The following is a 15,858-nucleotide window of genomic DNA, read 5'->3' on the forward strand; positions in this document are numbered from 1 at the left end:
GAGGCATCTAAAAGGGAATTTGATAACAATATACAAATATATTCAGGGACAATACAGAGCTATCAAAAGAACTATTGTCATCATAACTCTGTGCACAGGACATACTGTACTTGAAAACGAGGGGTAACTGTCAATGTATTACTTCCTGGAAAAACATTTTATAAATAATTATAGGCTAAAGCAGTAAAATTACGAGCATTATTGAAAACCCTGCTCCCAAATTGGATAATGCCCGGAATTTTAACCAATCAGTAATGCCCGGAATTTAAGCAGCTTGCAATGTGTAGTTTTCAATGTGTTTTTTTCCAGCCAATCAGCTTTCAGAACAGCTGAGCCAGGGCAGGGGATTTGTCTGAATGAAGTAACCGCTCTGAGACAGGGTAGGGGATTGTTCAGGGCGTATCAGCCACGGGTTGACTCCTCCCCCTCCCAAGCTGACAGATTTTCTGAGCAGATTCAGTTAAATTGGGGGGGAGAGAGTCTGCAAAGTTTAGTAAGTGGCTGCATTTTTGATTGTGTGTGTGTGTGTGTGTGTGTGTGTGTGTGTGTGTGTGTGTGTGTCAGTAGCAGTGTTTATGGCTATAGCAGCAGTGTGTGTTGTGTTGTGCTGTTGTGTTGTATGTGTGTGTAGAGATGCTGTGTTGTGTGTGTAGAGCTGGTGTGTGTGTGTGTGTGTGTGTGTGTGTGTGTGTGTGTGTGTGTGTGTGTGTGTGTGTGTGTGTGTGTGTGTGTGTGTATATATATATATATAGAGAGAGCTTTTGTGTATGTGTATAGAGCTCCAGTGTGTGTGTGTTAGTGTCAGCAGCTGTGTTTATGGGTGTAGCATGTGTGTGTAGCATGTGTGTGTAGCAGCAGAGTTTGTGTGTGTAGAGCTGCTGTGTTGTGTGTGTTTGTGTAGAACTGCTGTGTTGTGTGTGTGTGTGTGTGTGTGTGTGTGTGTGTGTGTATATATATAGAGCTTTTGTGTGTGTGTATAGAGCTCCAGTGTGTGTGTGTCAGTGTCAGCAGCTGTGTTTATGGGTGTAGCATGTGTGTGTAGCAGCAGAGTTTGTGTGTGTAGAGCTGCTGTGTTGTGTGTGTAGAGCTGCTGTGTTGTGTGTGTTTATGTAGAACTGCTGTGGTGTGTGTGTGTGTGTGTGTGTGTGTGTGTGTGTGTGTGTGTGTGTGTGTGTGTGTGTGTGTGTGTGTGTGTGTGTGTGTGTGTGTGTGTGTGTGTGTGTGTGTGTGTGTGTGTGTGTGTGTGTGTGTGTAGAGCTGCTGTGGTGTGTGTGTGTGTGTGTGTGTGTGTGTGTGTGTGTGTGTGTGTGTGTGTGTGTGTGTGTGTGTGTGTGTGTGTGTGTGTGTGTGTGTGTGTGTGTGTGTGTGTGTAGAACTGCTGTGGTGTGTGTGTGTGTGTGTGTGTGTGTGTGTGTGTGTGTGTGTGTGTGTGTGTGTGTGTGTGTGTGTGTGTGTGTGTGTGTGTGTGTGTGTGTGTGTGTGTGTGTGTGTGTGTGTGTGTAGAGCTGCTGTGTTGTGTGTGTGCGTGTGTGCTTGTGCGTGTGCGTGTATGTGTGTGTGTGTGTGTGTGTAGAAGTGCTGTGTTGTGTGTGTGGTGTGCTTTTGTGTGTAGCAGCAGTTTGTGTGTGTAGAGGTGCTGTGTTGTGTGTGTGTGTGTGTGTGGTGTACTTTTGTGTGTAGCAGCAGTTTGTGTGTGTAGAGCTGCTGTGTTGTGTGTGGTATGCTGTTTGTGTGTGTGTAGTAGCAGTTTGTGTGTAGATCTGCTGTGTTGTGTGTTGAGCTGCTGTGTGTGGATATAGATATCTGCAGTGTAAGAGTATATAGAGGTGGTTTCATGTATTTACCATTTTATTTTAATTAAAAAAATTAGATAACTATACAAAAGTGGCTATTATTTATGAAAAAAGTCTACATTTAGCTTCGCCTTGGGCCTTCAACTCTTCCAGCCAGGGCATTATTGGCCAGTAATGTCCTGTTCTGAGGGGATTATTACTTAAATAATTCATCCCAATGCCAGTACCAACGACACAGGTTCATCCCTTAAGGTGGGAGGAAATTACTTTTCACCAGCAACAAAGCAAAGGGTTTGTTACGATAAGGGCAGTTAAAATGTGGAATTCATTACCCATGGAGACTGTGATGGCAAATACACTAGATATCTTCAAAAAAAGGTTGGACATCTTTTTGAAAGGAAAGGTATATAGGGACATAACAAAAAAGTTTTTCAAACACATCTACTATAACTATGTAATATAATGATTGAGCAATTGCTCAGTGGAGCTTAACATTTAAACAGAGAAGGTGTGCGTTGACAGAGGAGTGATGGAGGTTATTGGGTGGAGAATCAAGAGATGGCCTAACTTTTTGACATGAACCAAGGATGTATCTTTTGTATTTCTCTGAATGAAAAAAATATGCGGAGCCAGTGAAGATATTTACTTGAAAGCAAACGAATACAGAATGATGACTGTGGTTGTAATAAATCTTTAAAAATACCTTATGCAAACTCAAGTGTAACATACACCTCATGCAAAACCTCCAATGCACAATTGATTGAATCGTAGATTTGCATCATAATCAAACTAACTCCCAGAATGTGCGTGGGTAATGTAAATAGCAAAGCTTGGTAGCTCTATATAACCGTGAGGGCAGTTTAAGTGGGAACCAAAGTCTGTCTGTCTCAGCCACTGACGGTATCTCGTGTCAGAGTATCAGAATTAGTGATTTGTGAAGAACAATCAAGGTCAAAGGCAAGACAATGGATTTCCCTCTGCGTATGTGCTTCTTTGTCCTGCTGTGGATTGAGTTAATCTTGGGGATTACACTAAATTCATTTATCGTGGCAACAACTTGCATGGAATGGATGACATTTAAGCGCCTGCGTACCAGTGACAAAATCTTGGTGTCTCTGGGGTTGTCCAGATTTCTTTACCAATGGGGTATTATGTTGCATAGTATATTTAATTTATATTTACCAGAGTTATATTCGCAGATGTACTTTTATGCCATTTTTGTGGTTGTAAGGATGTTTCTGGACTTCTCCAGTCTCTGGTTTGCCACTGTGCTCTGTGTATACTACTGCGTTAAAATCACAAACTACAACCATTCCTTATTCATCTATGTGAAAGTCCGGATCAACAAAATAGTCCCATGGTTACTTCTGGCATCTCTGCTAACTTCTCTGGCTTCCAGTCTTCCATTCGGCTGGTATGCTTTTACCTTGAACGGCAATAATTCAACAAACAACCTCTTGAAAAACAGCACTGTGCAAGATATTATTGTGGTGCAAAATAATACCAACCAGCACATTATGTACGGCTTAGGAGCTTCACTGCCATTCATCATATTTTGTGTTGCTACTTTCCTTTTAATTAAATCGCTTTGGATGCACACCAGACAGATGAGAAAAAGCGGCATCAGCATTAGAAACCCCAGCTTGGAAACTCACTTCAGAGTAGTAAAAAGTATGGTCTTCTTCCTTTTCCTAAATATAATTTTTTTCACCAGCATGAATGTGATATTTTCCCGGGTGCTGACAGTAGGAAACCTTTGGCAGGTGTTCCACTATATTTTGACTTCTGCCTATCCGTTTCTGCACTCTGCGGTTCTGATCTTCTACAATAAGAAGCTGAAACAGGCACTTCTAGATATATGCCACAGAGCTGTGAAGTTTACTCAAAAACAGAGAATTTCTGCCAAATCCAGCACAGATTTCACAACTGGAACGTACACATGGTAAATATCTAGATTGTTAAACAATATGGCAATTTTACTGACCAAAACAAGGATGACAGTCTAATCAGATGAAAGAAATAATGGGTATTTTCCAGATAACATTCAATTCAAATGGACACAAAGAAACTAGAAATAGATTTTCTATTTTTCACACACTGGGTGTTAAATCTTTCTTACATTGATATGTTGTTTTAAAAAAAAAAAAAACTATGTTCTTAGCACTGCTTAGGGGCGATGAAAAACAAGAAAGAAAGAAGAGAGGCACAGTTACAATGGCAAAGCAGACACAAACATACTGTACATTTAAAGAAGGTGAATATATAATCCCCAACCCCTTTACTGCCAGATGGGTCATCAATTGATTGGGGTTATTTCAATAAGGGCAAAATAATGGCACTATCACATGGAAGTTTCTGTACTATACTGCCCTGATCAGCACTATTGCAGTTTAATGAATAGGCCCCATTGTCTTTTTCATAGAGATCACTCACTTAATAATATACTATTAAGCTTTTTCTTCTGATTTTATAAATTCTGAGTATTAATATGCAATATGTTCTGCCCTTACACATAGAAAATATATTGCAGAGGTGAACAATGTTATTGTTTTGCATTGCAGATATGTGTTGCTAATTGGATTTTCAATGGTAAAATACCAAACTAGCCCGTACCACACGGCAGAATAAATACTCCCTCATTATTTGGTCACTTTTTGATTTACAAACACAATAAATAAGTGGTAAGGTCATACAATGCATTCAAAGGGTCACTCTATCCTGGGAATAACAGTGCTTATGGGCTTAATTGATTAAATGGAGGTGATTTGACATCTTTAAAAAAAAGAAAACAGGCAACTGTGTGTATTGTTAAAAAAATACTTAAGCATCCAGTGTAGCCACAGTAAACAAATGCGTTGGAGGGCTTTAATCATCTTTATCTCCTTTAGGTAGGAAAAAATACCCCATTCATGAGATATTCAACATAATAATAATATTTGCACATAAATACATGGTTTAAACACAGTAAGAAAAAATGTTGAATGGAATAAGAATGGATAACAATAAGCTGTATTGCACATACATATTTATGAAACCATGTGAATGGTAGACGTGGATAAGGGAACCAATTGGACCCTTAAATAGTATGTGAGTAACTACCACAATAAGGTTGTAACTGCATACACATTAAATAACCTCAATGAGATTATTGACTCCTAACGCAGCACTTAATTTCTATCACATATACTGTATAAAAATGTATTCTTGAAAAATCACAGCCCATATAAAACGTGCATCGGGTCGTTGTGTGAATGGAGTCAGATTAAGAACTTGCTTTTGGAAGACATTTATGAAACATACTGATGGGATAGAACACAGAGTTAAAAGGACTATTACAACCATGATAGTTGGGACAGTCCTATCCAATCATTTGTGTTTATATCTTTCTCTGTACTATTATATGTGTCTTGTATACATAGAATTTTATACAGTGTATGGGATGGGAATTAAGCGCTGTATTAGGGGTCAATATATCAGTGTGGTATTTATCAAGTAAAAATAAAAATCCTATAAAGTATACACACAAAGTGAGTCTTGTTCAGTTGAGTGTAAATTCATGAATTGTAATGCAGTATATATATATATATATATATATATATATATATATATATATATATATATATATATATATATATATATATATATATATACTGTATAACAACAACCCCTATAACCCCTAACATACACATACAGTACTGTATATGCACATCAATGATACTATAGGCCATCCCCTGGCGAGATGTGTTTGCAGCAGAGAGAGATCCGCTGCTCTCTCTGCGCAAACATCAGCACATTAAAAATTATTTTAAATACATTTTTATTCATAGTGTAGATGTGCAGAGATACAGCCCCCTTTATGAGGTGCCGGTATAACTCTGCATTTAAAGGTCCCGATCACGTGACCGCGGAATGTAAACAAAGCAGAGGGATACCGGCACCCCATAAAGGGGCCTGTATCTCAGGAAGCAGGGGGTCCCCGGACCTAAAACCAAAGCGGGTCAGCTCCGGAGACCCTCTGCACATCTACAGTATGAATAAAACACTTATATAAATAAACACTCATTCCTTACCTTTGCGGCTATGTGCTATGGTAACGAAGCAGCATGAATGTATTTTTAATAATATTGTACAGTGAGCAGGGGGTTCCCTGAGCCACAAATCCAAACACAGGGGACCCCCTGCTCCTGCACAATATTATTAAAATACAGAAATGCTGCTTCATTACCATAGCTGATAGCCGCTAGGGCAATGAAGGGGTTAACCCACTGTGCCCGCTTTATTGTGGGTAGCGGGGGTGGGTGAAGGGGGTATTTGGCCCTTGGTGTGAGTTTAGGACTTGCGGGGGGGTTGCGGGTGCACTTAACCCCTTCACGACCATAGCAGTTAATACCGCTACGGTCATGAAGGGGTTAACCCCTCCCGCTACCCCCCGCAAGCCCTAAACAACCACCGTTGGGGCTAATACCCCCTTCACCCACCCCGCTACCCACAATAAAAAAAGCTGTGTGTGCTGTGCACGCACATAGTAAGTGAAACTTCTTTGATTTTTGTCACAGAAATTGACTTATAACGCGCATGCTCGGCACACGTGTCAGTCAGTGTATGTGTCAGTCAGTGAGTATGTATGTGTGTCAGTCAAAGAGTATGTATGTGTGTTTGTTTGTGTGTGTGTCAGTCAGTGTATGTATCTGTGCCGGTCAGTGTGTGTATGTGTGTCAGTCAGTGTGTGCATGTGTGTCAGTGTGTGCATGTGTGTCAGTCAATGTGTATGTGTGTGTGTGTGTGTGTGTGTGTGTGTGTGTGTGTGTGTGTGTGTGTGTGTGTGTGTGTGTGTGTGTGTGTGTGTGTGTGTGTGTGTGTGTGTGTGTTTCTCTGTCTTATATACTGTTACAGGATTCAGTACCAACTTTAGCAGAGTATTAGGAATCTTCAAATAATTGGGGGGGGCGGGGGGTGTCAGTCAGTGTGCGTGCGTATGTGTGTCAGTCAGTGTGCATGCGTATGTGTGACAGTCAGTGTTCGTGCGCGTACGTCAAAGTGCGCGTGCGTCAAAGTGTGCATGCGTCAGTGTGTGTGTGTGTGTGTGTGTATGTGTTTATTGGCAGCAGTACCAGCATCATGAATGTTGAGCGGGTGGGGGAGCTCACAGGGGGGGGAAGGAATAGGCACATCATTCAGGGGCGGTGTTCGGTACATCACTGGGGTGTGCGTGCGTGCGTCAGTGTGTGTCAGAGTGTGTGCATGTCAAAGTGTGGGCGTGCGTGCGTCAGAGTGTGTGTGCATGCGTCAGAGTGTGTGTGCGTGCCTCAGAGTGTGTGCGTGCGTCAGAGTGTGTGTGCGTGCGTCAGAGTGTGCGTGCGTCAGAGTGTGTGCGTGCGTCAGTGTGTGTGTGCGTGCGTCAGAGTGTGTGCGTGCATCAGTGTGTGTGCTTGCGTGCATCAGAGTGTGTGTGCGTGCATCACTGTGTGCGTGCGTCAGAGTAAGTGTGTGTGTGTGTGTGTGTGTGTGTGTGTGTGTGTCAGTCAGTGTGTGTGTGTGCGTCAGAGTAAGTGTGTGTGTGTCAGTCAGTGTGTGTGTGTGTCAATAAGTGTGTGTATGTGTCAGTCAAAGTGTGTATGTGTCAGTCAATGTGTGTATGTCAGTGTGTGCATGTCTGTCAGTGTGTGTGTGTCTGTCAGTGTATGTGTATCTCTCTGTGTGCACACACCGTATGTCTCTCTGTCTGTGTCCTGCCCCCTCTCTCCTGACTCCCCCCACCGCCGGCGGAGCTGCGGACCCGGGGGGCTCAGTCTGAGTCTTCTGAGCAGATACCCCCCCACCCCCCGCCGGCACGATCAAGCACCCCCCTTCCCCACCCCCCGGCGGCGCGCTCAAGCTCCCCCCTTCCCCACAACCCGGCGGCGCGCTCAAGCTCCCCCCTTCCCCACAACCCGGCGGCGCACTCAAGCTCCCCCCTTCCCCACCCCCCGGCGGCGCGCTCAAGCTCCCCCCTTCCCCACAACCCGGCGGCGTGCTCAAACCCCCCCATTCCCAGGCTGTTAGGAGCAGCGCCGGCGCCAGCCTCCCTCCTCCTGTCCATCGGCATGGCAGCGGACGGGGAACAGTAAAGCGCTGCATTATAGTTATGGACATCGGGATCCCCCTCCCCCTCCCCACATTTACATACACTGCACTCACAGGAACACAGGCCGGGAGATTTAACAGACACATTAGGGGGAGGGGGCTTTTACACAGATTACAGTCAAGGCAGGGAAGTTTAACAGACACAATAGGGGGAGGGGGCTTTACACAGATTACAGTCAAGGCAGGGAAGCTTAACAGACACATTAAAAATATGTATTTAATGTATTTATTGTTGTTTATGTATTTTAAATACACAGGGGGTGTACTGTATGTTGTTTATTGCAATGTTTATTGGGGGCAAATGTCCCCAATAAACATGCTATTCTGCCTTAACCCTTCATTGCCTTAGCGGCTATCAGCTATGGTAATGAAGCAGCATTTCTGTATTTTAATAATATTGTGCAGGAGCAGGGGGTCCCTTGAGCTTTGATATGTGGCTCAGGGAACCCCCTGATCACTGTACAATATTATTAAAAATACATTCATGCCTATAGTATCATTGTTGTGCATATACAGTAAGTGTATTATGTTAGGGGTTACAGGGGTTGTTGTTATATATATATATATATATATATATATATATATATACAGGTAAACCCCGTTATAGAGCGGTCCATGGGGTCCACCCCGAGACCACCGCGTTAGTAACGGGGTCGCGCTAATTTAAAAAAATGGCCGCCGCGCGCCTGTTCGGGAGGGAGAGAGGAGAGAAGGAAGAGGTGTCCGGAAGCCCTACACCAGGCCTGCACAACATGCGGGCCACATGCCTCCTCCCTCCCTCTCCCTCCCGGCCCCCTCCCTCTCCCTCCCAGTCCCCTCCCTCTTCCTCCCAGCCCCCTTCCTCTCCCTCCCAGGGCAAAGGGCCGTGCCCGTTAATTTAATATATGTAAAAAAAAAAAAACTGCACCGGCACTGGTCTCCCTATCGACAGTGACGGAAGTCAAGTGGCTTAAGCTCCGGCGCGAGAGGGAGGCCCGGCGCGCGCGCGGGAGCAGAATTGTGGAACAGGTGCCTGCTGTGATCAGCCGCCTGGATCCCCGCAGCACCAACCCTCCCTACCCCAGCACCGTCACCTCCCCTCACCCCAGCACCCCCCTCGCAGGACCGGGCCCCCACACAGCAAAGGATCTCTCCGGAAGACCGCTCACCCCCCCGCCGCAGCACAGGGACCTCGCGCCGCAGTACAGGGCCCCCTCGCCCCGCCATAGCGCAGGGTCATCCTGCCACTCCGCCGCACCGCAAGGCCACCTCAACCCCCCACAGCACAATGATGTCACACCCCCCGGACCGGGCCGTACCACCAACCTACCCCCACCTACCTGCCCCCCCGCACTGCACCGGGCCATCCCACCAGCCCCCGCAGCATCGGGGGCCCCCGCAGCCATCACCCCCCTCCACCGCAGCACCACCCCCACCGGCACGCAGCGCTCCCCCCCCCCTGCAGCCACAGGCCTCACCAATCATCCCCAAGGTACCAAGGTAAGGCTGATTTATGTATATGTGTTTTGGGGTGTGTGTGTGTGTGTGCAGTGTGAGCAATGAGCAGTGTGTGTGCAGAGTACAGTGTGTGCAGTGTGTGCAGTGTGTCAGTGTATGCAGTGTGAGCAATGAGCAGTGTGTGTGCAGTGTGCAGTGTGTGCAGTGTGAGCAATGAGCAGTGTGTGTGCAGTGTGAGCAGTGTGTGCAGTGTGCAGTGTGTGCAGTGTGAGCAATGAGCAGTGTGTGTGCAGTGTGTCAGTGTGAGCAGTGTGTGTGCAATGTGCAGTGTGTGTCAGTGTGAGCAGTGTGTGTGGTGTGTGCAGTGAGCAGTGTGTGTGCAGTGTGTGCAGTGTGCAAAAAAAAAAAACCGCGAGGCGCGTTATAACGGGGTTTACCTGTATGTATGTATATATATATATATATATATATATATATATATATATATATATATATATGTAGCCCTTTTTGTGAACAGGCCTGACCCACCCAATCTCACATTGGCCCCTTGTGGTCTAACCGGTTCCTTCGTGGGTGACTGCGCAGTCACTAAATTAGTTAAGGGCCCGGTGGTGCACTTATGATACAGAGTTACCTGCCGAGCACTCCGGTGCTCGGGCCTGCAACAATCTTCACAAAGGGTCAGACGTGTGATGCATCCGTCTGATCCTATCCAGGTACTTCTCCAGGACCCCAACGAGGGTCCCACCGCTTCACGGGAACACAACCGTCTCTCGGTAACACACTGTCTCACGGGAACAGCAACCGCCGCTATCCCTATCCATCCCTAACGTGACAGGAACCCTAACCTAGGGCCTGTCCCTGATGAACCGCAACCTGGGGTGGCTTGGGGAAATCTCCTAGGGCCTGCGGAGTAATAACCTGCCCCACTCCCCTAGCTACCCAAGTCCCAAATCCTCACTAACAACTAGCTACTCGCTAACAGCCTGCAGCAGACACACAGCTAACACAGTCAGCCTGCAGACATACACACATGCTGCACACCCTGCGCCCAGTACATGCAGCTTGCACACACAGCAAACAGTCCTACACAACACAATACACTGGAACCCGCAGCAAATCCACTGCACACACTCTGTGACTATTTGCCAGTGCGCACAGCACTACCCGCTGTGGCACTGCCAAACCTGCACCTACACACCTAAGGGTGACCTCCCTATCTAGGGCCGTCCCTCTTCAGTTACCCCCTGCCCTTACCGGGAATTGGGGCCTGCCTGGGGACCTAAGGAGAACCCTTACCTGGTGCAGGAGCCACTCGCTCCTGGCACCCTTCCTTCTCCTTCCTTCTCCTCAGCCTGACTGACGCGTGCAAAGCACGGGAAATGTATCTCTTTACCCGGGCTGAGCTTCCTCCAGCCCTATTGGCCACTATCAGGCACCTGGTGCCTGTCTCCCTATGCCTCCTGGGAATTGTAGTTCCCAGGGGGCTGCTACAGTACTGGAGCTTCTCCCGCGCATGCGCGAACGCCTAATGGCCGCCGCAACCTCTCTCTTCCCTGTCCTGCCCTCGCGCGATCTCTCCCTAACCGCCGAGTCCCTACTGCGCATGTGCGACCTGTCTGGGGCCTTCCCTGCGCTTGCCGGTCCCTGCGCATGCGCGAACCTACGCGCAATGGCGGCGCCCTCTCCTCCAGCCGCCGGGCCGGTGGCAACGTGATCGCGGCCTTAGCGACGGCCCGATCGCGTCCCCGGCAACCGGCCTGCGCCTCAGAGCACCGCTCTGCTCCCTGCACTGGCCCCCACCCTCGCGAAGTGCCGGCGGGTCCGTCGCTGCCTCCGGCGGCACCCGCTACCGCACGGCACTCGTGGAGGGGGGCCAGAAAGTGCAAATTTTACTCAGGGCTACATTCTCCCCCTCGCAGAATCCCAACGACCTCGCTTGGGTAGCAACCATGCAACAGAGGATTATATAATGGAAAATGCATTGTAACCGATACATCACACACAAGCAATTCCCCATTTGTACCCAACATCATCCCCTGGATACCCAAGGCCAGCTGAGTCTCAGAGTGGAGTGCCCCTAACTGATTGGGTGAGGGTATCCCACCTTGACTCCTGTGAGTCTTTTGGAGCTCAAGACCTGTCCCTTGCACCAACCCACCTTCTCCCCCTCGCGGAAAAATTAGTACGGGGTCCTGGGTATTGACCCTTGTCGGATCCTCCGGTCTCGTCTCACGGGAGACAGGGAGGCTCAGTCTCTTGCCTCGGTCCACCACATGGTGAACATAGCGCTCCATCGTGCACCTGGGAGAGGCCACAACTACCAGAGCGGTCTCAACACAGTCTTTGTCCGCTCCAGCAATCCCTTTAACGGTGACACCTTCTTTGGACGGTACAACTTCTTCGGGTAGGCCCGGGTCTTGAGAAGGCCAAGCTTGGAGACTCCTCGTGCAGGAGTATGTGTCGCTCCGGTCCGCTACACCGGATACCCGGATGAGGTCAAATTCGTTCCATGATCTGCAGAGATCTTCTGGGGGAGACACCTCCACCAGGACGCGATGACGGGGTGTGCCCATCGCCCGGGTGACCCTACCTTTGGAGTCACCAGGCTCCACGATCACCGGGGAGCTCACACCCGACACCCCTGGGGCAGTCAACTTACCCCTATCGTTGTCAGCAGGTACTGATCCCAAGCCTGGGACCGCTGGTACCTCGGTGGTAGGCCGGACTGGCCGTTGCAGGGCACACGGGCCCACATCATGGTTTGCATCAGTTGAGGTGGTTGGCTCGGCGACCTCACTGGAGTGGTCCGCCGGCAGGCGCATCACCACGCTCGGTTGGTCGCTAGAATCACCACACATGGGCGGGGGTATAAACATCTTACCCTGGCCTTCCGGGATCTGTGGTTCTGGTCTCGGTGGTTCCTGCTCGGGAACCGGGTCTGGAACCGACATCTGTGGTTCCGACATCTGGAGCTCCGCCTTCAGCGGCTCCGGCTCAGCATCTAGAAAGTCCATTTGGGCACACGGCCCCTCCACCACCTCCATCGCTGAAGTAGAAGCATTAGTAGCGGCTTCACCCACCTTGGTAGCATCATCAGGCACCTCTTTCTCCGTAGGTTCCGCCATCAGAGGTTCCTGCTCTACCATTTGAATGTCCCCTTTGAGAGGGTCTGCAACAGTGGTCTGGACACACGGGTCCCCGGCGGCCTCTGGAATTAGGACAAACTGATGACACGCATAACTTACTTCAGGAAAGAGGTCCGGCTCCTCCTCTTCTTAATCTGCTGGTTCCGCTGCCTGGGGCAGGATAGGCTTTAGGAACCAGGCCCCGCAACACTCACATTGAGGCTCCCACGCCAGTGCCTCCCTCCGGGAACAGCCACATTTGAGGCCAAAACACTGGGTAAACGTTTCTCCATCCACCTCAGTTGACCTGAAACCTAGCTGTAACTGGGACGGTTCGACTCCCTCTTTAAGGGCTTCACTCAGGCAGGGGCACATTAGCACCGTGACCTCTATTCCTGGCAATTTCCAGGGCTCATACACATCAGGGTGTAACCCCTGGCAGTCTCTCTCATCCTCGGGGAGGGAACACTCCATTTCTGCAACAGTGTCCTCTGCCGCTGGCGGTTTGGGTTGCAGGAACTGCACCGCACAGTCAGGACACTTAGGCCCTTGGGTCAGCTCCCCAACGGCACACTCACATTCATTCAGACGGCCGTGCAGGCATTCTTCCCCGTCTACCACGGTCATCGTGAGGGCAACTGGTGACTCAGATGCTCCGTCCATCCAGCCACCCATCACCTTCCAGTCTTTTAACGCACACGGGCACACCACCATTGGCAAGACTAAATGGGGGGCCCGTATGATCCTATAAAGCCAAGGGTGTTTTTCTCGGCATCCCTTGCTTTCCTTAGGGGGAACAGAAATGGCTGATTTCTGCTCACGACACTCCCTCCCCCTGGTGGACTCTAGAGGAGGGGCAGCACAGTCTTTTGGGGAATGTTGCGAGCTCGGTACCGAGTCACTCACAGTGTGGGGGCGGGGCTCGGGTTTTCCCGCCAGTCCTGGATAACTGTTGGCAACATTTTCCCGCGCGGCCGGGAACTTAGCACGTGGCTTCCTCCGGCTTGAGGGCTTCCCCATGGCGAAACAAAAATAGGACACAATTTAGAAAAAAAATATACAGGGCACCCCAGGTCTGATATCTCAGCAGCGCCTCCAAATGTAGCCCTTTTTGTGAACCGGCCTGACCCACCCAATCTCACATTGGCCCCTTGTGGTCTAACCGGTTCCTTTCCTTGCGGCACACCTGCTCTAAGGGACTACTGGTAACTGTATCACACCTGTGGCTCCAGGAGATCTGAGCCTCCGCTAGCTGGGAGCCTGGGGAAACCCTTACCATTTACCTGGTGCAGCGCCTCCACTTACCCAGGATCCCCGTTATGAAAGATAGCCCTGGGTAAGAAATACAACAACAACACATATATGATACTAACACTTTACTTGATAACATATAACACATTACATAACATCATGCTCTATCCGCATCACCTTAACCATATCACCTCAGCCCAATGTCTGGTGTTCCCACCCAGTGTACTGTGAACCCCCACACCCAATGTCCCGTACTCCTACGGAGGTCGTGGGTGACTGCGCAGTCACTAAATTAGTTAAGGGCCCGGTGGTGCATTTATGATACAGAGTTACCTGCCGAGCACTCCGGTGCTCGGGCCTGCAACAATCTTCGGGCCTGCAACGAGGGTCCCACCGCTTCACGGGAACACAACCGTCTCTCGGTAACACACCGTCTCACGGGAACAGCAACCGCCGCTATCCCTATCTATCCCTAACGTGACAGGAACCCTAACCTAGGGCCTGTCCCTGATGAACCGCAACCTGGGGTGGCTTGGGGAAATCTCCTAGGGCCTGCGGAGTAATAACCTGCCCCACTCCCCTAGCTACCCAAGTCCCAAATCCTCACTAACAACTAGCTACTCGCTAACAGCCTGCAGCAGACACACAGCTAACACAGTCAGCCTGCAGACATACACACACGCTGCACACCCTGCGCCCAGTACATGCAGCGTGCACACACAGCAAACAGTCCTACACAACACAATACACTGGAACCCGCAGCAAATCCACTGCACACACTCTGTGCCTATTTGCCAGTGCGCACAGCACTACCCGCTGTGGCACTGCCAAACCTGCACCTACACACCTAAGGGTGACCTCCCTATCTAGGGCCGTCCCTCTTCAGTTACCCCCTGCCCTTACCGGGAATTGGGGCCTGCCTGGGGACCTAAGGAGAACCCTTACCTGGTGCAGGAGCCACTCGCTCCCGGCACCCTTCCTTCTCCTTCCTTCTCCTCAGCCTGACTGACGCGTGCAAAGCCCGGGAAATGTATCTCTTTTCCCGGGCTGAGCTTCCTCCAGCCCTATTGGCCACTATCAGGCACCTGGTGCCTGTCTCCCTATGCCTCCTGGGAATTGTAGTTCCCAGGGGGCTGCTACAGTACTGGGGCCGCGTGCGCGCTTCTCCCGCGCATGCACGAACGCCTAATGGCCGCCGCAACCTCTCTCTTCCCTGTCCTGCCCTCGCGCGATCTCTCCCTAACCGCCGAGTCCCTCCTGCGCATGCGCGACCTGTCTGGGGCCTTCCCTGCGCTTGCCGGTCCCTGCGCATGCGCGAACCTACGCGCAATGGCAGCGCCCTCTCCTCCAGCCGCCGGGCCGGTGGCAACGTGATCGCGGCCTTAGCGACGGCCCGATCGCGTCCCCGGCAACCGGCCTGCGCCTCAGAGCACCGCTCTGCTCCCTGCACTGGCCCCCACCCTCGCGAAGTGCCGGCGGGTCCGTCGCTGCCTCCGGCGGCACCCGCTACCGCACGGCACTCGTGGAGGGGGGCCAGAAAGTGCAAATTTTCCTCGGGGCTACATATATATATATGTCCTTGCTTAAAAGCTGTGTTTAAAGCAGCATGCATTGACTAAGGGTTGCTCATGTAATGTGAGCATGAGATAAAAAGTGGCACTGTGTGCTCATTTGCATGTCATTTCCCAGAATCCCTTGCTGCAGTGGAAGTGCTGTTTCCTGGGTGATAATGGTGAAAGACAGGGTTGCAGACCTGTCTAAAACACATGCAAATGAATATACAGGAATATTTACAGTTGCTATATATATCAACTGTATCGGTGACGCGCGGCACGCCGAGGGAATTCTCCATCAAAGCCGGGAAACCTCACAGCTTGCGGCCTAGCCGTATTAGAATAAACTTGGTCGGTACTGTATGTGTATGTTAGGGGTTATAGGGGTTGTTGTTATACAGAATATATGTATGTATGTATGTATGTATGTATATATATATATATATATATATATATATATATATATATATATATATATATATATATATATGGAAAGAAGAAAGAAAAAAAAAAAAAAAAACAGGCGCACACCTAGTGCATTAAAGTATAACAATAGATTTATGGAACATTAAA

At 49.2% G+C, this 15,858-nt stretch overlaps 1 protein-coding gene across 1 annotated transcript; it reads left to right on the forward strand.

Moving 5' to 3' along the window:
• Nucleotides 1-2,992: 2,992 nt before the first annotated feature.
• On the forward strand, nt 2,993-3,739 carry LOC142492465 (taste receptor type 2 member 40-like). Its single transcript, XM_075595102.1, has one exon. The coding sequence runs from the start codon at nt 2,993-2,995 to the stop codon at nt 3,737-3,739; it is 747 nt and encodes a 248-aa protein (XP_075451217.1).
• Nucleotides 3,740-15,858: the final 12,119 nt, after the last annotated feature.

The sequence above is a fragment of the Ascaphus truei genome, chromosome 4 (genome assembly GCF_040206685.1).
Source record: "Ascaphus truei isolate aAscTru1 chromosome 4, aAscTru1.hap1, whole genome shotgun sequence".
NCBI classification, from domain to species: domain Eukaryota; kingdom Metazoa; phylum Chordata; class Amphibia; order Anura; family Ascaphidae; genus Ascaphus; species Ascaphus truei.